At 41.0% G+C, this 22,659-nt stretch overlaps 3 protein-coding genes across 4 annotated transcripts in view; 2 read left to right on the plus strand and 1 right to left on the minus strand.

The window, feature by feature from the left end:
- Nucleotides 1-3,656: 3,656 nt before the first annotated feature.
- mgst2 (microsomal glutathione S-transferase 2) lies at nucleotides 3,657-6,277 on the plus strand. The gene is made up of 4 exons (XM_085365606.1): nucleotides 3,657-3,756; nucleotides 5,454-5,553; nucleotides 5,854-6,006; nucleotides 6,124-6,277. The coding sequence occupies exons 1-4, from the start codon at nucleotides 3,696-3,698 to the stop codon at nucleotides 6,224-6,226; spliced, it is 417 nt and encodes a 138-aa protein (XP_085221732.1). The 5' UTR covers nucleotides 3,657-3,695; the 3' UTR covers nucleotides 6,227-6,277.
- A 232-nt stretch (nucleotides 6,278-6,509) lies between these two features.
- Nucleotides 6,510-9,645, plus strand: LOC146638023 (short coiled-coil protein B-like). 2 transcript variants are annotated; one of them, XM_085365626.1, is made up of 4 exons: nucleotides 6,510-6,930; nucleotides 7,508-7,576; nucleotides 7,658-7,738; nucleotides 8,604-9,645. In XM_085365626.1, the coding sequence occupies exons 2-4, from the start codon at nucleotides 7,561-7,563 to the stop codon at nucleotides 8,744-8,746; spliced, it is 240 nt and encodes a 79-aa protein (XP_085221752.1). In that variant the 5' UTR covers nucleotides 6,510-6,930; nucleotides 7,508-7,560; the 3' UTR covers nucleotides 8,747-9,645. The 2 variants fall into 2 exon arrangements, with proteins under 2 accessions (XP_085221752.1, XP_085221743.1); XM_085365617.1 differs by lacking the exon at nucleotides 6,510-6,930 and having other exon boundaries at nucleotides 7,030-7,576.
- Nucleotides 9,646-12,744: 3,099 nt separating this feature from the next.
- LOC146638024 (alpha-1,3-mannosyl-glycoprotein 4-beta-N-acetylglucosaminyltransferase B) overlaps nucleotides 12,745-22,659 on the minus strand; it is a 37,299-nt gene continuing 27,384 nt past the window's right edge. Inside the window, exons 13-15 of the mRNA XM_085365638.1 lie at nucleotides 17,379-17,445; nucleotides 16,465-16,577; nucleotides 12,745-12,762 (exon numbers count right to left, since the gene is read on the minus strand). Of these exons, the coding sequence (XP_085221764.1) occupies nucleotides 12,745-12,762; nucleotides 16,465-16,577; nucleotides 17,379-17,445 (198 nt within the window). The remainder of the gene's footprint in view (nucleotides 12,763-16,464; nucleotides 16,578-17,378; nucleotides 17,446-22,659) is intronic.

The raw sequence follows: 22,659 nt of genomic DNA on the forward strand, positions 1-22,659 counted from the left end.
AAAAAAAATCATAAGAGTAAATAAACTGACAGTGCACTTAGATCCCCCCAGTAGAGCCAACATTTACATAAAGAATTTCTGTAAACATTTAATGGCATTTCTTAGCCGTCGCTGCTCAAAGTGGGGTTTTCTACAAAATAACCATTATAGCTATAAGGTCACATTTTCTTCTTCTTTCTGCACTAAGAAGAAGAAAAGGCCATCTCACCCTAACCTTTTCTGTCACACCAGCGTGTCCTCCATTACTACATCTATGAACGTCCTGTGTGGTCTTCCTCTTTTCCTTGTGCCGGGCGACTTCATTGTCAACATGCATGTGCAAACTTGCTCAGCTTCATCTCCAAAGCAGTCCACCTGAGCTGTCCCTCTGATGTGGTCATTTCTAATGTTGTCAGTGCCGGTCACTCCCAGGGGAAAAGCCCCTTCAGCTCTGCCACCTGTCTTTTTGTCAGTGGCATCACTTCCAAACCAAACATCATAACAGGTCCTACTGCCATTTTGTAAATCCACCCATTCACTCTTACTCCTATCCTTCTGTAACAATCTCTCCATCACCTCTCTATAAAATGCCTCTTTACATGGTTGACTCCTGGTATTTCAACCATTCCTCATTCCCTACATCTACTTGCAGCTTCAGTGTTACACCTGCCTTCTTTGTACGTCTTCATGAACTCTCTCAACACTGTTTCTCTGCATGAAGCCCTACTGCTGCTTGCTGACCGTCACCTCTCTAGCTTCTACTTCGTTGTATGGCTCATCAGCTTGATTTTCCTATAGCTGCATCCTTGTTGAAGATCAGTACCAGAACACTTCTTCTTCGTTCCTCAGGCGTCCTTTCCAAAACTGTGTTAAATAATCTGGTTTAAAAAGTCCACTGCCCTGTTTCTCAGACATCTCTATACCTCCACATGTAAATCATCAGGACTCACTACCTTTCCACAGCTGCCCTCACTTCCTCCTTATACTTCCTGATTCATTAACATTCCTTTATGTCATCCTCTTACTCTCATGTCCATACCTACCCAACATCTTCTCATTATCAATTTTCTTTCACCTACAAATCCACTAAAATCAACCAATCACCACTATGTCCAAACAAAAAATATGTGGTGAAAGCTTCCATACAGATGTAATCATTCATTTCTCAAACATTAAATACATACATTATATTTTGTCGTAGCATTCACATACAATTGCAGTTTATACAGACTATGCCAGGGGTCAGCAACACCCAAAGAGCCATTTGGTAGAGTTGGATGTCTCGAGACCGGTCTTGGTCTCAAGACCACTTTTACGTGGTCTTGGTCTCGACGGACTTTTGTCTACCATTTGGACCCAGTTTCCACAGAAAAGAAAACACTGGGAGCCGCAAATACTTTTTGTCATCTAAAATGAAGATAACACTGTTATTGTTATGCCTTGTATACACCTGTATTGTGTATTGTGTTGCATCACAGAGGATCTCTCCTGGACGTACAACACCACAGCACTGGCCAAGAAATCACAGCAGCGTCTCTTCTTTCTCCGCAAACTAAGAAGAGCAGGAGCACCAGCCCCCATCATGTACACTTTCTACAGAGGCACCATCGAGAGCATCCTGTCGAGCTGCATCACTGTGTGGTTTGGAGCCTGCAACGCGTCCTGTCATAGAACCCTCCAACGCATAGTGAGAGCTGCAGAGAGGATCATTGGTGTCTCTCTCCCCTCCCTCCAGGACATTTACAGCACCCGTCTCACTAAAAAAGCCCTTTGCATAGCGGCTGATCCCACGCACCCAATGCAAAGCTTCTTCAAGCTGCTGCCGTCGGGGAGGAGACTGCGGAGTCTCCAGGCCAGGACCAGCAGGCTGAAGGACAGCTTCATCCATCAGGCTGTCAGGAAGCTTAACTCCCTCCCGATTCTGCCCCCTCTCCCCTCTCTCCTCCACGGTCTCACTGAACTCTGTCACACACACACAAACACACACACTCTCTGACTCACTCACTGGCCTGCACCAGTTACCAGTCACTTTGTGGAGCATTGGACTGCCATTACCTCATAAGACTTTGTTGTTACACTATCTCTTACCGTACATTACTAAATCTCCATTTGCACTATTTGCCTACTTGCACTACTCTGCCTGGTTTACACCCAATGTCATTTACCCATTATATTGTATATTGTATAGCTTTCTTGTTATATGTAAAATTGTATTTATTTAAATTTTTACTTTTTAATTATTTTACCTGCATTTTTTAATCACTCTTATATTTAAATGTTCATTTGCTATTTTATCTAGGGATTGAGAGTAACGTAGTTTCTATTCTCTGTATGTCCTGTACATGTGGCAGAATTGACAATAAAGTTGACTTTGACTTGACTTTGACTTATGAAATCAATGAACTGCTACAGAGAAAAATAAATTTTATTTATGGAATGAACACATTTTGAACTCTTAAAAAATATAACACAAAGGAAAGACAGTTGAAGGTCTCTTTTAAATGAATTAAAAAGCTGATCTTAAATTATTCATATACCAAACAAAAACTGTAGCGTTGAGCTGAATTTTAAAAGTAATTGGAAAAATTCACTCAACTGCTAAAAAAAGAAAGAAAAAGAAATATTTGCAAAATATCTGTATAAATATTTATTTTAAGTGGTTGACGTGTGTGGCGGGGCGTGGTCTGCACGCTACAGGGGAGGCGGACGCACCTGAGCGGCATCCGCAATCAAGCCCCCCCGGCTTAAAGTCTGTGCTCTCTCTGCTGTTGTGTCGACTGTGTGGCTACAGCAACAATGTGTAAAAATGTTCAATAAAGAAAAAAAGCATGTACATGCAAACATCGCTGGGTCTGCCATGGCGCACAGCGTCTGCAAATCGGGGCTGTACGAAGTCACTTCGTCTTTACGCAGGACTGTAAGCTGCCATCTGTGAGGCGTGAGCGCTGTTTGTTTTTACCGTAGTTCATGGTGGAGAACAGCTGCTCACATACGTATGTGGATCCGAAGCTCCATACTTGGCCTGCCTGGGGTTGACACTCTCCATAAATGCAGGGCATTTCGGCTGATATGGTTTATGCGAGTGTGACGCTTATTTTGAGCGATGATAATAACATATGATTTTATTTTGATATTTGAAGACCACGAGAATCTTCCAATTTACAACTAGAAGTTAAAAAAGAACTAACACAAATAAAATACACTTCAGTTAAATACTTATATATATTTTTTCAAACCACGTGGAGCCGCAGGTTGCCGACCCCTGGACTATGCTCTAAGAAATGCCCCCCCTACAGTACCAGGCCTGCAGAATAAACTCACACTGATAACAGTGCGTGGTATACAGTGGCATGATAAATGAAGCTCGAGCCACTGTAATTAATTAAGGACCATCACACTTTAATTGTTCAGTTCTGTGCATGCATTTATACATGTGCATATATAACTGTATGATATGCTGATGATAAACTAACAGCAGGTATTAAAGTTTTAGCCAGGTTTTTCTTGTGGAGTGTTAGTGATAGAGTTCATAGAGAGTTCTGCCCACTCATGGCAGATCTTTAGCTGCATAAGAGTCACGGGACTTTCTTACTTGCACAACTTGTGGGATGTGCTAAAGTCCCTTTGCCCCAGGAAGTACCTCCTATTTGTTATGTAAAGCTGACTTTGTGTTTAGGAGCAAACTGTGAGGACGGCTGTTTTTTCCCAACAGTCTGATGGAAGCGGACTCCCCTCTTTTGTTGGCTGCAGTGTCCCTGCTGTCAGTTCTGCACATGTGTAAGTAAAACACAGCAGCTTAATGGATGTTGTGCATGTCAAGGTATTGTCCCAACTTAATAATAATGTGGGTGTGGTTTCCCACTCCTGTGTAGGTACTGTGCAACAGCAAGACTAGGCAAGTTTTACACTTAGCACTCCACTCATTTAGTGATCATCAGATCACATCTAGGATGCGGATTTCCTCTTGTCAGCAGCTTGAACATGGTTTCCCACACAGAAAAGCACATACATTCTAAATGCAAACAACATCCTTATTATTTTAAATGTGTGCATTTATCAAATCAAATCACTTTTATTGTCACATCACAGGTGCAGGTACACTGGTACAGCACATGTGAGTGAAATTCTTGTGTGCGAGCTTCACAAGCAACAGAGGTGTGCAAAGTACAATAACATAAGCAAATATAAGAATGGCTAAATCTGAGAATTATATGAAGAAATATGTGTACAATATAAGAGTGTATGCACATTACTGAATGTGTATACTAAATATGTATGTCTACATGTGTGTATGTGTGTGTGCACATATTTTACAAATTAAATAGAGTTAAAATAAAATAAATATATAAAATCAGAATCAGAATACTTTATTGATCCCTGGGGGAAATTATTTGTTTATATATATCTGTAAATATACAGAGGTTGTTAGTTGGATATTGTGCAAAACAAGTGGCATTACTATACAGTATGGAGTGCATAATGTTGAAGTTCCAGTAGTGAAGCTGAGGTGTCTATGACGTGTTCAGCAGTCTGATGGCCTGATGGAAGAAGCTGTCTCTCAGTCTGCTGGTACGGGACCGGATGCTGCAGAACCTCCTTCCTGATGGAAGTAGTCTGAACAGTTTATGGCTGGGGTGACTGGAGTCCTTGATGATCCTCCCCGCTTTCCTCAGGCACCGCTTCCTGTAGATGTCCTGGAGGGAGGGAAGCTCACCTCCAATTATCCGTTCAGAGCACCGCACGACTCTCTGGAGAGCTTTGCGGTTGTAAGCGGTGCTGTTGCCATACCAGGTGGTGATGCATCCAGTGAGGATGCTCTCAATGGCACAGTGATAGAAGGTCCTCCCCTTTATACTAGTTTATTGATTTATACTGAGCAATCTCCACTTTTTACACATATGTTGAGCAGTATATGTTGCCGTGTTTTATAGTATAGTATTCTTATAGTATTTTCAGACTTTGATTCTTGTGGGCCTTTAATGTGGCTTCAAGCGTTTCTTCGCCCAGAAAAATTGTGTGCAGGTTTAACTATCACCAGGCCAGTGTTAACCGGAATTCTTGATCATGGCTGTTGTTGATGCATTTTCTAATGTGGAATCATTCTGAGGAGAATGTCAAAAACATGATAATGCGAACACCACGGCTCACCATGAAGCTCAGAATATTCTTCTGGGTAGAATCTAGACTCTGTAGAGCATTTGGACAACTACGAATCTGCTTTGAGACGGAGGAGCTGAGAAGTGCCTGCTGTTCAACTGACACTTCATGGAGCTTGGTCAGATTTATCATGGTGGTCTACAGAGAGAAGTTCATGGCTTGGATTTTGTTCCAATGTTCAATTTTATCCCTTGAAAACAAAATCTACAATTTATTAAACTGTGCAAAAAAAAAAATTAGGTGGCTAAAATAGGAAATATACTTGTGAATTGTATAAAGAAACATGTAAAGAAACCTCTGTCACTGTCTCCTCTCAGGCTACCTGGCTCGGCGGGTAGGAAGATCCAGGATGGCTTACAACATCGTACCTCCTGTTGTCACTGGACCTCCAGAATTTGAGAGGACATTCCGTGCACAGTAAGAAGACCTGATTGTAATGCTATAGTCAAATGAACTGAAGGGTAAAACTAGTTTACTACTTTAAAGTAGTCTGTTTAGTCTGATTACAGAGTGATATGGGAGAGAATGCCTGAGGAATGGAGAAACAGTTTACTGGTACCACACCATGAAGTTATTCAAAGGAGTTTCTGAAGCTAGGTTAAGAAGAGAGCTGACAATCAGTGAGCAGCAGTGTGGCGGAGGGAGCTGATCTGCAGTCAGAGTAGGGACAAGGTGGAGCTCCAAGGATGTCCTAACATTACCTGTGTTTGTTCTCAGTCAGAACTGTGTGGAGTTCTACCCTCTCTTCCTGGTGTCGATGTGGACCTGTGGTACCTTCTTCAGTGAGGTGATTGCAGCTGCAGGAGGGCTAGTGTACATGGTCGCTCGACAGATGTATTTCAGTGGATATATCACGTCCCCCAAGAAAAGGTCTTTCATGATACTAAAATATCAAATACTTAAAAGCACATGGTGGCAGCGCTGACTTTAAAGTATCTGATGTTTGACCTATTACAGCACGCTGACTGAGTACTTTCTGGTTTGCAGGTTACCTGGCTTTATTCTGAATTTGGTTGTCCTCGGCATTCTGTCTCTGCTGGGTTCGATTGGAGTGCTGCGTGGAATACTATACAAATACTTTCTTATCTAACTTTGAAAAATGTCATCAAACTGTGCAAACCAACAAATAAAGTTATTTGTATTTGGTAGAAGTTTTTATAAAATTATTTTCCAATGTTTATATTTTCAGTTCTTTATAGTTTAGACTAGGTTTACATGTTCAGTTGTTGTTGTTTCTAAATTAGTTTCAGTGTTTGATTCAGTGCTGTATGTTTCCTTATTATTATACTATGTGTGTATTTACGATTAACTTTTCAGTTTTACTTTTCGAGTTAACTATTTTCTTTCTCTATACTTTTAGTTTGGTTTTTATTCATTAATATAATCTTGGAACAAAGACATATAATAGCATAAATATCTGTTAGATTTAACTGTGTGACCATGGCCTGCATAGCTTATCTAAAACAGCATTTTCCAACTTCAAAAAAGGAGTGGCTTTAAGCGATTTACCTTCAAGTGTGCAACACCTTAAGTGTTGTTTCCGGCAAGAACTGTGGTACAATAAAATAACTGCAAACAGTGGAAAAAAGGGGGAAAAGATGAACTATGATGTCGTTCTGTTGTTTGTCCCAGCGGGGTGTACGGCGCCCCCTGGCGGCTGTGAGGTGCAAGTGCCTGATAATAGCCAATGAATTCTAGCACTGCCGAGAACATTCAAGCTGTGCTGAATTACGCTAGTCTTTAATTTTCCTATCGATATTTAGCGCTGCAACGTTTGTTTTTCCACGTCGCTGGGTATGGGTCCTTTCATTTCACGGCTTATACCTAACTGCGTGTGGCAGCTAATTTTAAATAGCCTCCGGCTAACGGTTATTAGCATAGGAGCAGCTAGTTAGCACCACACTGTTAGCACGGTGTGGTTTACTTTGGCCAGCTGGTCTCTTTGATCAGTTTTAAAAATACCCGTGGTTCACGTGACCTTTAGAAGGGTCCGATACCAGACAAACAAGCGGTCATAGGGTTTAGCTGTTAGCATTATTAACGCTGTTGTAGGCACTGTCTCTTAGTCACGGCGCTGCACTGGTGTGCTGAGAATAATAAACTCTTGTTAAAATGTGTTGTTATTATTATAGGTGTGGCAAAAGTGATGATTAAAAAGAATTGTGTGCACCGCATGACAACAAAATGTAAGCGTTTACTGCCAAGTGACAGCTGAGGCAGCTGCCCAGAGCAGTTTTGGTAAACAGCATTTCATCACGTTGTGTAACATACGTGTGAAAAGCTGTACGGTCGTTTTCAAGCATGCGTAGCTTTTGCTACAAACAGTGGATAAGCTAACTTACAGATATTTAACTGTCAAATGTTCCTGCAGTGTCCCCGAGAGTCGCAGCCCTGCATTCCAAAAAGGAAGACGAGTACTTCACCATGAGCTCAGAGGATGGTGAGACAACACACACACACCGCTCCACAGTGTGCATGTTCACTCTTTCCTGCGCCTGACGGCTGCGTTCGCCTGCTGCAGGTGACATGGAGAACCAGGCTGAGCTGGAAGAGAAGACCAGGCTCATCAACCAGGTGTTGGAGCTTCAGCACACTTTAGAGGGTAGGCACGTGCAGCCTCACAGCTGTTACCTGCTAAAATGGAAAATGAATTCTTTAAATATAAACTGTAAGGTTTCTTGTGGGGTGGCTTAGACTCGTGTTGCAGCTTCATGTCACGCTGGGATTTGTAGATGAAATTGTGCATTTACATTTTTAAAAGTTGCCCCTAACTTTACACACTGTGGATGGGCTTTTGGTGGGAAGCATCAGAATGTTGATTTCTCTATGTGAATGTTACTCATAAATGTATCTGTGCCAGCAGAATGTTCACAGATTGATAACACACAGCAACACTGCATCACTCAGAGTGGATTTGAGCTGTTTAGCCTCATTTTTAAACCAGCTTAGTTTGGCCCGTTGAACTCTGCACCGTCTGGCTGATAGTAGAAACTCATTCTGAGAGTTCTGGTTGCACAGTGTTTGAACATCAGTGGGGAAAGGTGACTTCAACACAACCCTACAGTCTCTGCAGTGTGGACAAAGTCCTTGGTGTTTCACGCCAAGTCAGTGGTCGATGGTGGCCTCAGCGATTGCCTTACTTTCTGAATCAATACAAATCTTCTTATTATGGTTAAATATAATTTCCCTGTTGCACGTGCAGCACTGAGATGTGTTGTGTGAACAGACACACACATTTATTTTGTGTTTGGAGAGTGGAAAGATCAGGAGGTGTGACAGAAATGAAGGAAACACAGAATAGGTGCACCTAACATAACAGTGTTTGCTGAACTATGAATGAGCTTTAAATGTTTTTTTAATGGATTCTTGGATAATGATGATGTTTTAAACTGTAATGAATACGTTTACCACCCTTGTAGTTTCCACATTCCTGTATGGTTGACTGATGTTTTTGTTGACGTGTTCAGACCTGTCTGCCCGAGTCGATGCTGTAAAGGAAGAGAACCTGAAGCTGAAGTCAGAGAACCAGGTCCTGGGTCAGTACATTGAGAACCTCATGTCGGCTTCCAGTGTCTTTCAGACCACTGACACCAAGAGCAAACGAAAGTAAGGAGACCTTCAGAGAGGCCTGACCTAAATCCACCCCTCCACCGTCCCTAACAGAGCCCAGACCGTACCAGAGGACTGGACTCACGGACCCTTTAATACTGCTGAAACCTGAAACCCGTTTCTGTCTCTAACATGTGCAAATAAGGGAATTTGTTGTTTTCGTAATGTGGCTGCAGTGGCCAGTGTTGCATTCATTAAAAGAGAATGTCCAGAAGAAAAAGAAGAAAGGGAGACCTGATCCAGAGCTGCACATTAATATTAAACCTAACTCACGAGCTGACACACACTTGTCAGGAAGGACAGCTGGCCTGAATCCTCTTCTGATATCTGAGTGCCTGAAATCTGTGCAAGTCTACAGAAGGAAAACATGCTTTGCTGTTTTTCCCACATAATGAGTCCTATTTCATAAAGTACAGTTCTGTGAGGTGTTTAGCACTTTCCTAATTTCTTATTTTCTTTACATATTTGTTACAGATCATCAAAAGTTAGACTTTGAAATGAGTAAAATGCAGTTTTTAAATGATTGTTACACATGTTAAAGCTGTGCAAACCAACCTATGTGGGAAAAGTAATCCCGACTTGATCCGATTGAGTGATGTGAGACACTCGTTGCCACTTAACACAAATAATTGACAGCAGTTGTTGCACAACCAGTTATTTGGTCTTTGGGGGTAATAACCATAAGTAGGGACAGAAAGGTGGGTTTGTATCGTTTATTTCCCTTAAATAATTAATAATCATTTAAAAACTACATTTTATATTTGCTCCGGTTATCTTTGTCTAATATGAACGTTTGTTTGATCTGAAACATGTAAGTGTGACAAATATGTAAAAGACCTCAGGAAGTTGGAGGAACCCTTCTACACGACACTGTCAATCCCATTTGTTCTTCTGGAATATCTAAATCAGGGGTGCTCAATCCCAGTCCTCGAGAGCTACTGTCCTGCAGCTTTTAGATGCATCCCTACTCCAACACAGCTGAATCAAATGTTTGATTACCTCTTCAGCATGCCATTTGGAAAAGGCCTGATAACAAGCCATTCATTTGATTCAGCTGTGTCGGAACAAGGATGCATCTAAAAGCTGCAGGACAGTAGCTCTCGAGGACTGGGATTGAGCACCCCTGATCTAAATGATGAGATACGATTCAAGCAGCTGTCACCTGGTTAACTGTAACACCAACTCTGTGGACATCACAGTTAGTCAGTTCAGTTATGTTTGCAAACTCGTGGCACACAAACAGGAAACCGGTGAGATACCTGGAACTAGACTTTCTAGAATCCTGTTGTGTAATGTGTTGATGTAAACAAAGAAACCAGACCCAATCAGTGTGTAAGACGGGCTTCCCGTTTAAGCGACGGTGAGTGCTTTGAGTTTCAGAAGACGTAAGAGCTCAGCTTTTGTGCCATGTTCATATATTCAGACTTTGTTTTTTGGCATTTTGCACACATACAAAGCAAAGACAAAAGTGCAATCTTACACTGGCTTTTTGTGTATCAGCAAACAAGCTGAACTCGTGGTTAGGTTTCCACCTTTAGGAAGCCTGCCGAGGGGCAGCAGTCTTGTGAGCTGTACTGCATGTACGTTTTGGAGTCATTAAATAAATAATGGTTTGCTTTTATATGGCTATTCTGTGAGTGTGACAAAAGTCTCGGTGTTTTCATGTATTCGGTGCTCACAGATGTAAATCAGCAGAAACAAGAATAATAGATTAGCTTCCAGTCAGTGTGGTTAGTGTTACACCTCCTGCAGATCTTCTGATACACAGGAAGGCATCACCGAAGAACTGACACTGGATTACAATTGTCACAGTTCAGATGATGCTTTGAAAATACCGGTGACGTTACTGCTCCTGAGCGCTGCACACAGGCCTGACACACAAAAAGAAAACTTCCACACCACAGATGTTGAAGTGTTTACATTAAATTCTGTCTTCTGCTCTCGATACTTGTTAGTGAGGAGCTTGGCTTGATCTAAGATGGGATTGACACACCTTGTTTTAATTCTGAGTCAGTGTTGCTGCCATTGCTACAGCTCCAGTGGATCTTTGAATGGCTACTTTAGTTCCAAACCCCTGGTCTTTGTCATTTCAGCGTGATGTCACTTCCTCTTTCTTGCTGCTTGGGTTGGGATTAAACAACACTAGTGGCACTGTTTGAGTTCACAGCTAAAACCATGATGTGTCATTTTGATTTGAGCCTGTGTGCGCTGATTGATGAACTTCTCTTTAACCATGCTGTATACTGTTTACATTTTGTTCGATTGCCAGTTTGACTTGGCAAGTCTTAGTTAAATAAAGTTACGATCTTTTCATGACGTTTCTAAGTGATATTTCTTGAGCTAACAATCTCTTTGTTTTATTTGCCGCTCACGGAGTCAACTAAAGGTGCTCACCAGGACCTGATACCATCCATTATGCATTTAACAGCTGGTGTATGAATAAGAACACAGAAAGGTGGTCAAACTAAAAAAAGGAAAGAAACTATTTTGGTATATTCAACTATATAATAACGAGAAGAAGAAGAAGAATATGTACAAATGATGACAAAGATGCAATTTAAAATAGTATCTTTGCTACAGTGTTACATCTGCATTGTAAGAGTTGAGTTGTTTTTATGGTTAACTTTGATTCCCTGGGTCTTTTCCTGTGTGTTATAACTTTTCGATATATTTTCATGTGCCTTATATTTGCTTTGTGACTATGTGTCTTATTTTGAAAGAAATATTTACATGTTACCATAGCGACCAGAGAGCATTAAGGGGCAGAGAGGAGGATGCTACTCTCAGTGTTGTTGGTGCATTTCAGGAGGACTAATAAAATAAAGGACTAATAAAGTTACACAATTACAGTGAATTTGCATTTATTATTATATTTACAAGATACCACAGATTTTGTCTTGGTCGTATCATTTTATTTTGTTGTGTTTATCTGCGACAGCTTAAAGGCTGGTCCGTGAAAATGTTGTCTGACATTAAACCGGTCCATGGCGCAAAAAAGGTCGGGGACCGCTGGTCTAAACAACACTGGATCATCTCGAGTTTGGTGCCTTTCTCATGCTTGAATGGTTCATAGATTTATGCTAAGTGGCTTAACAAACAAAAGATTTCTCTGGAAGTGGTCAGTTAAAAGTTGCTTAGGCTGCTGCCCCCGCGACCCGGCCCCGGACAAAGCGGATGAAGATGGATGGATGGATGGATGGATGGTCAGTTAAAGGACTAGAGTGAAAGTGACCAGTATCAAACGCCACTATCCAAAGAAAGCCTGGAGACCTGCTGCTCAAGAACAAAAAAAATGCAATATTAAATTTTTGCAGATGTGAATTTCAAAATATTTTGCTCGGTTATATTTATATCAGCGGTGCATTAGTATCATTGAGTCAGAAGAAACTACAGTGTGTGTCTAGCTCTCAGGGAACTGATGCAGCTGCTACCTTCTGTGCATCCATATAGCATCAGACTGTGGATACAAACACTACATCAGAATCCTCTGCATGCTTTAATGCTGGATTTTGCTTGCGTCAAGTAAAATATAGAGTGTCACCATACTTGGACAGCCTATAGGAATGGCCTGTATCAGATGCATGATGAGATGAAACTTGACATCTTTGAGCATCAAACTAAAGAGTGCTGTCGCTGCAGGGGATTCTTTGGACTTTGAAGAACCTGTTTTGCGTTTTTTTCATGTAAAATGAGCTGAAATGAAATCCTTACAAGACAACTTGATATTCTTTATTTGTAACAAAAATAGAATAGTGCAGTAATTTACTCAGTGAATAGCTCTGGTGTTACATCAGTGAAACGTTTGGGTGGAGTGAATTTAAGCAGCTAATATGAGCCACCACTGTGGCCAATTTGGACACTTCCATCCATCCTTATTCACATAACAGGCAGTTTAGGCACATGTAAGCCTTTTATTGGACGTCCATGTAGACAAAGTCTTTGTGCAGCAGGTGTCGCACTAATCAGCCTGAGTGAGAGTTTCCTTCTTGTCTGTGGTCTTCAAACTTTAATGAGTATCTGACAGACAGAAAGAAAAAGAAAAGTGTTAACCACACACAGCATCCACTGACGCCACCACCTACCTCTTCCTGGCTTATTGTTTAGGTTAACAAGTAACACAAAGAAAAACTGAGCTTTGTAGATTTTCACAGACCGAGTTATTGCAGGGAAACCTGCACGCATGCATGAGGTATATGTTGAAACAACTTGGTGCACCTCAGAATAACTTCAGTCAGACTAGCTGCTGTGTGATTGAACGTCTGCATGCCACCACAAGCCCAGTTGTGAAAGTAACAGCGGAGCTCAATAAGGGCGTTTCGTCATAATTTTTTTTTCTCTATTATTTCTGTTCTTTCCAGTCTGACCTCATACTTCATAGGAAGAGAGTTAGAGGTCAGACCGGTTGTACAACAAGCCTGGTTTTCTACCTGATCTGTTTTTAATGAATATTCCTGTTTGATTTAACAGGAACTGAAAGTAGTCTGAAACTATGGGCTCAAAATGTGGTCAGAAATATTTTGTACTTGTAAAAAAGATTTGTGTGTGCGTAAAAAAGATTTGTGTGTGGACTTAGCCAAAAAAAACCCTGCAAGTTACAAGTACGAATTTTGACCCCTATTTTTCTTCCTTTAAGCTGATTGGTCAATGTCATGTCAATCACAAATTAAACAATCCAATCAGAGAACAGATGGGTTTGGCTGTCGAGGGGCGCTTTTTTGAACTGCAGGTCTTTGAAGGGAATAAATGCCCTTTTACATGCCAACCCAGCGTTTTCCTTCATCACCACGAAGGAAAACAGTCTGTGGTCGTCAGAGTTTGGTGATTTTTGTGTCACAGGTCTACGTGTTTAATACAGGGACTACCACAGCCTTTTCAACAGCGCTGCGGGGTGGGGGCGGGCAGTGTTTTGGAAATGACAGTCTTCATTACAAAGCTTTCTTCGTTATGAATTAGCATACATGTTTTTATTGAACATTTGAAGAACCAGCAAAAAAAACAGAAACTCTTGTAATAGGGTTGCCAACCGTCCCTTAAAATACGGAATTGTCCCGTATTTCGAAACAAAAGTTCACGTCCCGTATTGAGCTAATAAGGGACGCACTTTGTCCCGTAATACAGTGAGAATCAAAAGTAGTCTATAACTTTTAATGGAATTAACACTTTGTTTGAAAACATAATTCCCAGCCCCTCTCCTGCTTTGTGACCAATGAGCTGACAGCACACTTATCGCACACTGTTTGCCCAGCTTTATGCTGGGCAGACACTGTGCGATTTTTTTTTCAGTCGCGTTATTCAGCTCCTGCTCAAACTGCACGATTGACTCGCAGGGGTTAGAAGTTGGTAGGTCACGATGCAGGTCTCACACTATACGGCCCGATGCTCTGATGCGACCTGAGTGCTCACACTGTGCCTCCATAACATGAAGGTTATAACAGAAAATCTGTCGCTCTCTCTCTGTCTTTCACTCACACAGACACACCACCATCAACTTTGCTAAATTGCTAATGAAAAACATTGATCAGGCAGCTGTGATTGAGCAGCATGTAAATCCAACTATTTTCACGGTTGTTATGGTCGTGATAATTTTGTGAGGCCACATCGAAAAGGCTCGGATGAGCTTTCCAAAGTTCTACAAGTTGTGCCTCCATCGCTTGTGTCCAGATCACACGCTGCACAGCCGTGCTGCTCCGTCTTTTTCACCGACGTTTACGTGTTTGTGCGTGAGCAGTGTGAGCGGCTGTGGTGACACCCTCACGAGCGATTGATGATCGGGAGCTGCTCGAGGTGTTAACCGCTTCTCGTTACCCCACGTATACTACACGACGCACGATGAAGGCCAAAATCGGGCCGATCACCAAATCGGTCGCACGACTCAAAAATCGGCTCAAAATGGGCCAAAAATCGCACAGTGTGAGCCCAGCATTAGAGCAGCAATGTTTGTTCGCTCAGAGAAAGGGAAGAATGGGAAAAGGAAAACACCTGGCTGGAAAAAGTTAATATGGGCATGTGCAGTGAATATCAGCGCTATGTGGCCAGAAGTGTGATAATATAACTTATTTTGTGTAAGAAACAACTGCAAGGATAGATGATTACAACAAATAGATGACTAATACATAAAAGTAATACATAGATGAATAATGATGATGAGTTAAGATGCGTAATCATGGGAACAAGCGGGTTTACAAACAGGAGCAGCTGATTAGCTTTAGAAAAGCTGAAATAATACCTCAACTGAAGCCAATTGTACTAAATGCACTAAATGTGCACTGTTACAAGAATATTTTTCTTTCTATTGTTTTCTATTATTTTAAGTTAAGCAGGACAGAGTTCTTTTAAAGAAAGATTTACTTATATTCTCAAAAGTTAAGCATGACAGGCTTCTGTTTAAGAAAGAGACCTGTTTTATGTGTTAATGTTGTCATTTTGAGCTAAAAATAAATGGCTAAATGATCATTTGTTTCACATGTGTTCATATCACAAAGAATAGAATAGGATTTAAGTAGAACATATCTACTTAAATCAACTTCAAGTCAAATGGTTAAAAAAAAGAGCTAGAAAATTCACCAAACTGGGAAGGGTGAAGACAACTGGGTCGCCTGGCCCTGGCCACGAGGTGTCCCTTATTTATTTTTCAGGAAGTTGGCAACCCTACTTGTAGAGGACATAAAGTCAGAGATAGAAAAGACAAGGAGCAGGTGCATCTAGTACAGGTAGAGCTGCTGCAAAAACCCACAGAGCCCAGCAGCCAGCAACAAATTCTGGATCCTTTGCTTTTAGTTAGCAGTTAGCATTAGCAGCACATCCTGCGTCCGATGTGAAAGGACTTTTATGCTGCGCACTGTGACTCACAGCAATGGTCCCGGGTCAGCCCTGACGTTGTGTTAAACTAATCCTAAAGTAATGATGGTATTTCTAACCACTGATATACCACAACTTTATCCTTTCAACAGCTACTGAAAGTTAGGGGACCTAGCTGCTATCGGATATTTATATAGAGATCCTCCAGCTTCAAACTGTATCACCCTTCAAGGACCTGCAGTTCAAAAAAGCGCCCCTCTGACAGCCAAACCCATCTGTTCTCTGATTGGATTGTTACATTTGTGATTGACATGACATTGACCAATCAGATGAAAGGAAGAAAAATAGGGTCAAAATTCGTACTTGTAACTTGCAGGGTTTTTTTGGCACACAAGTCCACACACAAATCTTTTTTACGCACACACAAATCTTTTTTACAAGTACAAAATATTTATGACCACATTTTGAGCCCATATGAAACCACAACATTGACTCTTTTCTTGTACTAGTTGCCACAACTCCTGTTTCCTGATGATCTTCAGTGCACTCTGTGGGAGTGGGGGTGCAGCCGTATGTGAAGTGGCTGGGATACTGATGGGAGAAACTGCTGCATCCAGAGCATGTGGCCTACTAGCACTACTGTGAGCTGACCACAGTGGTACTGAGTCCGTTTTAAAGGTTCATCTTAAGAATCAGCAACTTGAATGACAGAAATCCAACAAGATACTTTGATCACATACGTTTCATAACATCAAATTACATCATGTGACATAAGAACAGGGAAGAACTGTTTGTTTGATGGCTGCTTGCTTTTAGTTTCGTGCATTTCTTTTTTTTTACTGTTTTTATTTATTTATTTTCTTACACGAGATTGTTTTTAAGTGCATAAAAACACACTTAACACAAGTATTTGGGTCAGACCTCACTCAGCAGAGCCCAGACATCGGAGTCGGAGTGGACCACCAGGCGCAGTGCAGAGACCGGCTGCAGTGCTGCTTCAATCTTTCCTTCAGCTAATCCATTCACAAATTCACCTGGAAACACACAGCAGTAGGTTGGTTGTGTGTGTGTGTGTGTGTGTGTGTGTGTGGGGGGGGGGGGGGGGGGGGGTGTCTATAAAAAGCACAGGTAACAGAGTAACTTCCTTTTCTCATATAATGCAAAAGCTTTTTCAAACATGCGAAATACTTAGTGCTGTGAACACGTTTAATGGTAATAAGAACAAACTAAGAACAGCTGCTCAGAGCTTTGGTGAAGTACTCTCCCAGAACAAGAACACCACAAAGGGACTGGCTAACAGAGGCAGAACAGTCCTGATTATGAAGGATCCCTACAAGGCTGTGACACCATCAAACTACTGGCCAATTACCTGCCGCTTTATAACAGGGAAGCTTCACTCAGGCATCACAGCAGAGGTTCAAAGCACCAGCTGCTGGTACAACAGGTAGAGCAACCTGAGCAGCGGCTAAATGTACAATAATATTTCCCTTTTAGAATAATAAGTAGCTACTTCATCCTCGGCCATACAGCGTTTAATAGGAACCTGTTGGCATGCTTTTCCTTCTTCATTAGTTTCAACCCTCTCCAGGCAGGCGTTGCAGATTTACAACAGTTAAAAACTAACAACCTGATTCCCCCACATACATATTTTATGAGGTTTTTTTACTCAGAAGTACCACTGCAGGACTTGGTTGTGCATTAGCAACTAAAACTTAATTTGAGCCTGAGAGGGTTAACAGAGATGGTTGATGAATAATGTGTGATTGCTGCTAAATGTACGATAAATGAGCGTTTTTGAGACGCTGGGAGCCCCTTCCTTTGGTTTATGCACTTACCAACAATGATGAAGCCATTGCCCGACTCCCTGTAATGAGGAATGGCCACTTTGTGTCTTGCCAGCACCTAAAAGAAGAAAACAAGTATCTCAGGTGTAAAAGGCACAACACTGACATTTGCCTATCATTTGGAGTTCAGCATGATCAGCAGGAGCTGTGGTATTCCAGAGACAGCGGGTAACGTATTCCCCACAGAAGCAAACATGGATGATTATATTTTAAAAACTGTGCCACAGACGAACAACAGACCTCAGACCTCAGAGTCGTGGTCAATCACATGACCACTTCAAGATGACAAAGCAACAATGTGATATATACCAGGTTTTAAATTGTGTTGATGGGCCAGTAAAACCAGAGTCATGATAAACAATATGTACGCGTGTTTTTTCCTGAATAGTTTCGTCACATTTAACGTCTAAAGACAGCGCAGCGAGCGCTCTCTGCTTATGAGCAAAACATAAAAAACTAAACAAAAAACAGCCCGTTCGTGTTGGTGGAAAAATGCACCATGTCGACCAATCAGAAATGACATGGCAACATGATGTTTGGTTGTTTAGGAAGAGAGAGAGAGAGAGAGTTTTGAGATGTGACGTTTAGCGTGTTTGGAGTGTGTAGTTCATGTGTTGTCTTGTGTAGTTAGTGTGTAGTGTTGTGGATAGTTTTGTGTTGTGTGTCAGAACAATGAGGCGACTGCTGTCTCCAGGTAGAAACAGGAGTGACACACCTGCTGCTGTCAGAGCTGCAGGTATCAGGCTGTGATGTTTCCTTTATAGTGGACAGAAATATTTGCAGTGGCACAAATAACTCGTGTGGCATCTTATTGAAGAACAGCTGATTGTTCTGTAAATAGTTTTTTTTTTTTTTTTTTTAAAAAGGGTAAAAGGTAAATGGCTGCAAATATCTTTGTTGTTTGCAAAACTTGTGCACATGAAATTTAAAGTTATGAAATATGATTCAATAAACATGTTTGTGGTTGTTACAGTAAAAAATATAAAATCCGAGTAGAAAGTTATATTTTTTGTCTGATTGTAGATCAATTGTGTTACTACAGTTTGTCAAAATGAAAACATAACTGTAAATTCAGACACGTGAGGAAGAAAAGTGGTTAAAAATGGCCAATTATACCCTGGAGCCCAGAGGGCTAAACTTTTTTTTTTTTTTTAAAGTAACGCAATAGTTACTTTTCAAGTAATTAATTACTTTTAGAATCTTCTAACTCACTAACTCAGTTACTTTTTTGAAGAAGTAACTAGTAACTATAATTAATTACTTTTTCAAAGCAACTTGCCCAACACTGGTAATGCTGCCCATGTTTATGGAACAATTACGAACTTGTAAATTTACGTAACGACCACACGTGTTGTCTTTTTGGTTACCTTACTGCTTTGGCATTTTTACAGGTTTTTATGAAGTCCTATCAGGACATGTAGTCAGAGTCAACGAGTAATATAAGGGGAGAAATCATGCGATTATATGTCATCATTTGAAAGTGTAAACTCAGTACAAGCACTAGTACCGTTTCCAAACTGAAGGTGTGCCAAGAAGACGTCACCACAAGAAGACTGAGGACGCGCAGGCAGTCTTCTGCAGAGTTTTAGTCAGTTTTAAGCTGAGGTTTGCGCGACATATTCCCGACAGCTCTCTACCCATACAATCAGAATAGACTGCACACATAGGTGCCATCTGTCTCTGATGTCATAGCACTTCAAAATGAGAGATGGCTCAGGGTCATGTGATTTAGCCCCAACTATAAGGTTTATCCAAAAGTTTTGAATCTAATCTTAAAAGAAGAGAGGATGTCTGTCTCCCAAATCCAAACTGGTAAGACATCATGGTATTAGAGAAATAACTCTCTCTCTGTGCTCCCACTGCAGCATTTTGAATTAACTGGAGGCTTTTCAGGAACTTTTAGAACAACCTCCTAATCCTGGTCTGCAGCAGTCCAGCCCCAAAGCATCGGCATCACTCGGAGACAGGATATAACTTTAGAGATGCTCTGTGGATGAAAGCAGCGCTACATATTTGCTTCATTTGGACCCTGAAGGACAAGATTTCTCTCAGTGTTGCTGGAGGCTAAGCTAATGCCATCCTGGTTAGAAACAATGTTACTAAGATTTTTCAGGTCGAGTAACATAATCTCAGTTTTGTCTGAGATCAGAAGTAAGAAATTAGAAGTCAGCCAGCCTTTTATGTCTTTAAGACATGACTTTGAATCAGCAGTCCAACGTTTTTTGCGCCACGTGTCGGTTTAATATCAGACGGTATTTTCACCTTTAAGCTGTCTTTGATAGGACAAAGACAAAAACTGTATTTTGTAAATATAATAATAGCAAACGTGAATTCACTGTGTAATCGTGTAACTTTGTTAGCAGCGCCCTCCTGAAATTCGCAGACAACACAGAGTAACATCCTCCTCTCTGCCCCTTAACGCTCTCTGGTCACTATGGTAACGTGTAAATATTTCTTTCAAAATAAGACACACAGCTACACCACGGGAAAAGACCCCGGGAAACAGAGTTAACCATAAATTTCACACCTGAGCCCAACTCTCCCGGCCCGGTACCAAACGGCTCACAGACCGGTACCGGTGCCCTGGTTGTTGGGGACCGCTGCTTTAAATTGGTGTCATCCAGCTTCATAGCTCAATACATCTGGGTATGACCCGCAAAAATAAAATGTATACATATGCAATAAAATGTACATGTTTTTTTTCTTTGTGACTGGAACATTTTATTTGTGGTGAAATTCATTATTAGTTCAGATAAAACAGGTAAAAAAGGAAGACTTGGCCCTGACTGTCAGCCTGGCAACAGTGCTGAAAGAAGCCTGGGGTTATCTCATTTTACTACATCAGTAGCCAGTAGTAAAATGACCTAGTCTGTGGAAGGGTTTTTGTAGAGCTGCAAACTATCCTTCCGTGCAAAACAAAGTTCTTTTAAATGAGTGCAATGTCATTTCCTCTCCAGTTTTCAAGTTATCTGTCTTACATCAGGGGATCAAACCTCTGATTTCAAGCTTTTTTCAGAGGAGCCACAGTTTTCTGCAACGTATGCAGTGAGGATGTAACACGAGATATTTGACTTCTGAGAATAACATTTACATAGCTGCTCTACATTATTGTGGCATATTCTTCCACTGAAGAAGATAAGAAGGAAGCACCTTTAAAAAAAATTATTACCATGCTTTTTATTGTTTTTTAATGTCTCTGTAAAGAACTTTGAATCACCTTGTTGTTGAATTGTGCTATATAAATAAACTTGCCTTGCCTTACAGCACTTTCCTAAAAAAAAAGAAGAAGAGTGTACTGAAACTGTGCAGTCCATTATTGTAAAATGGACGTTACTGTCCAGACAGATTTGGGTTATTGGTCAGTTTCTATGTCGTGTGTGATCAAAACAGTCAGTCAGTTCATTCATATTTAGCAAAGAGTAACAATGCAGTGTAGGGGTTGTCATTTGGCGCATCCACGTGAATGTTATGAGCAACAATTCAGGTAAAAAGTCTAAGAAATCAGACAGAAACAAAACCAAACTTCTTCATGTGTTAGAGGGTAACAAGGCCAAGAGTGAGGCTTTCAAATGAATCATGAATCTGTCAAATTATTTGGATTTCTTGATAATTCTTTGAGTAAAAATTTGCTGCCACTCGTCCTCAGCCTGTGCTGTGAGGACCCAGATAGCGGTTTAGCAGAACTCTGGGAGGGTTATTCATTTAGACAAATTCATCCAGCTGCAGCCAGGTTTTTGAAGGAAAACAAAATAAATCTGTATTTTGATCAATTATTAAATCATTTATTAACTTAGAAAAGAGTAACATAATACTGGATAGTCCACATTTGATCATTTTACTGTTTGAGTCAAAAGTTCTATTTAGCTGATCTGGGAACAGACACGGACTCTGGGGACTAGTGATGTCATTCTGTTAAAATACATAATGGCAAAAAGAAACTAGCCCTCGCAGTCAATCACGATCACTTATGAGAAGTTTAAAGGCCTCAGCTGCTTATGCTGTGTATCTTAGACAAACTATACAGACTTGGTGTAATTTCCCCGGGTACACTCTGTGCTATGAGGCCTGATCAGACATCCACAATTACTTTGCTTCCACATCTGCAGCGTTATTGTTTGAAACGGCTGTTTTATGGTTGTGATCAGTTGCACAACTGTGGGATTTGTCTGTGCGTGACTGCGACTGAAAAACTTGTTGTGAGTGGTGATAGTTTCCATCTTATCTATTTTAATTCTTTTTATCACATTATCCCTCTGTTCAGCACTTTGGCCGACACTTGATGTCTTTTAAATGTGCTATATAAATAAAGATGACTTGACTTCAGTCACTTGGATGAGATGAAACGTTTCTCCCACTGACACTGCTGTGTGCAGATGAGCAGAATCAACTGTCCTGGCCTTTAAGGAACCACATCTAGCACTGGATATTTCATAATAAAAAATAAAAACAGAAATCTTGTTCCAATCCTTTGTTTGTTTGTTGTTATTGTGAACTGAAAAGCTTGTGGACCTGGAACTAAACGATGAGGTTTCCCTCTTATCTTCCACACAGGGATTCCATGTCTGTCTAACTTTACTCAAAGGCCACCGCTGGCCTGACCACTTTTCCCCTTCAGCGTGACACACACACACACACACACACACACACACACACACACACACACACACACACACACGGCTAAATAGAGGCAGCAGGCTGATAGCAGATAGCTTGTTGTGGTAGATGTTTCTTGTTGCCTTGCTACTCTTTTCATCAACACCCGAGATGAAAACCAAGACCCACTCAACCGCAACATTAGAACTAAAGAATACACGCCCAGAAAATAAACACACGCACACACAACTAAGGGAACAACTAAGCTGTAGTGCCTCTTCACCTCACTGTGCAATACTTTTTGTAAATAGTCAATGGTGCAATAGACTCAATACTTGAAATGTGCAATTCACTTGTATTTTTATTCCTATTTATTCTATTTATCCCCTTCGTATATTTTATTTATATTTGTCTCTGTATTTATATATGTGTGTGTGTGTGTATGTGTGTATGTGTATATATATATATATATATATATAAAAAAAAAAAAAAACACCCAGCACGCCCCTGCGGGCGGTTTATCCTTCAAGCTCGGGTCCTCTACCAGAGGCCTGGGAGCTTGAGGGTCCTGCGCAGTATCTTAGCTGTTCCCAGGACTGCGCTCTTCTGGACAGAGATCTCCGATGTTGTTCCTGGGATCTGCTGGAGCCACTCGCCTAGCTTGGGAGTCACCGCACCT

This window comes from Diplotaxodon limnothrissa, linkage group LG2, assembly GCF_057381915.1.
Source record: "Diplotaxodon limnothrissa isolate DT_005_m linkage group LG2, D_limnothrissa_male_GT1.1, whole genome shotgun sequence".
NCBI lineage: Eukaryota > Metazoa > Chordata > Actinopteri > Cichliformes > Cichlidae > Diplotaxodon > Diplotaxodon limnothrissa.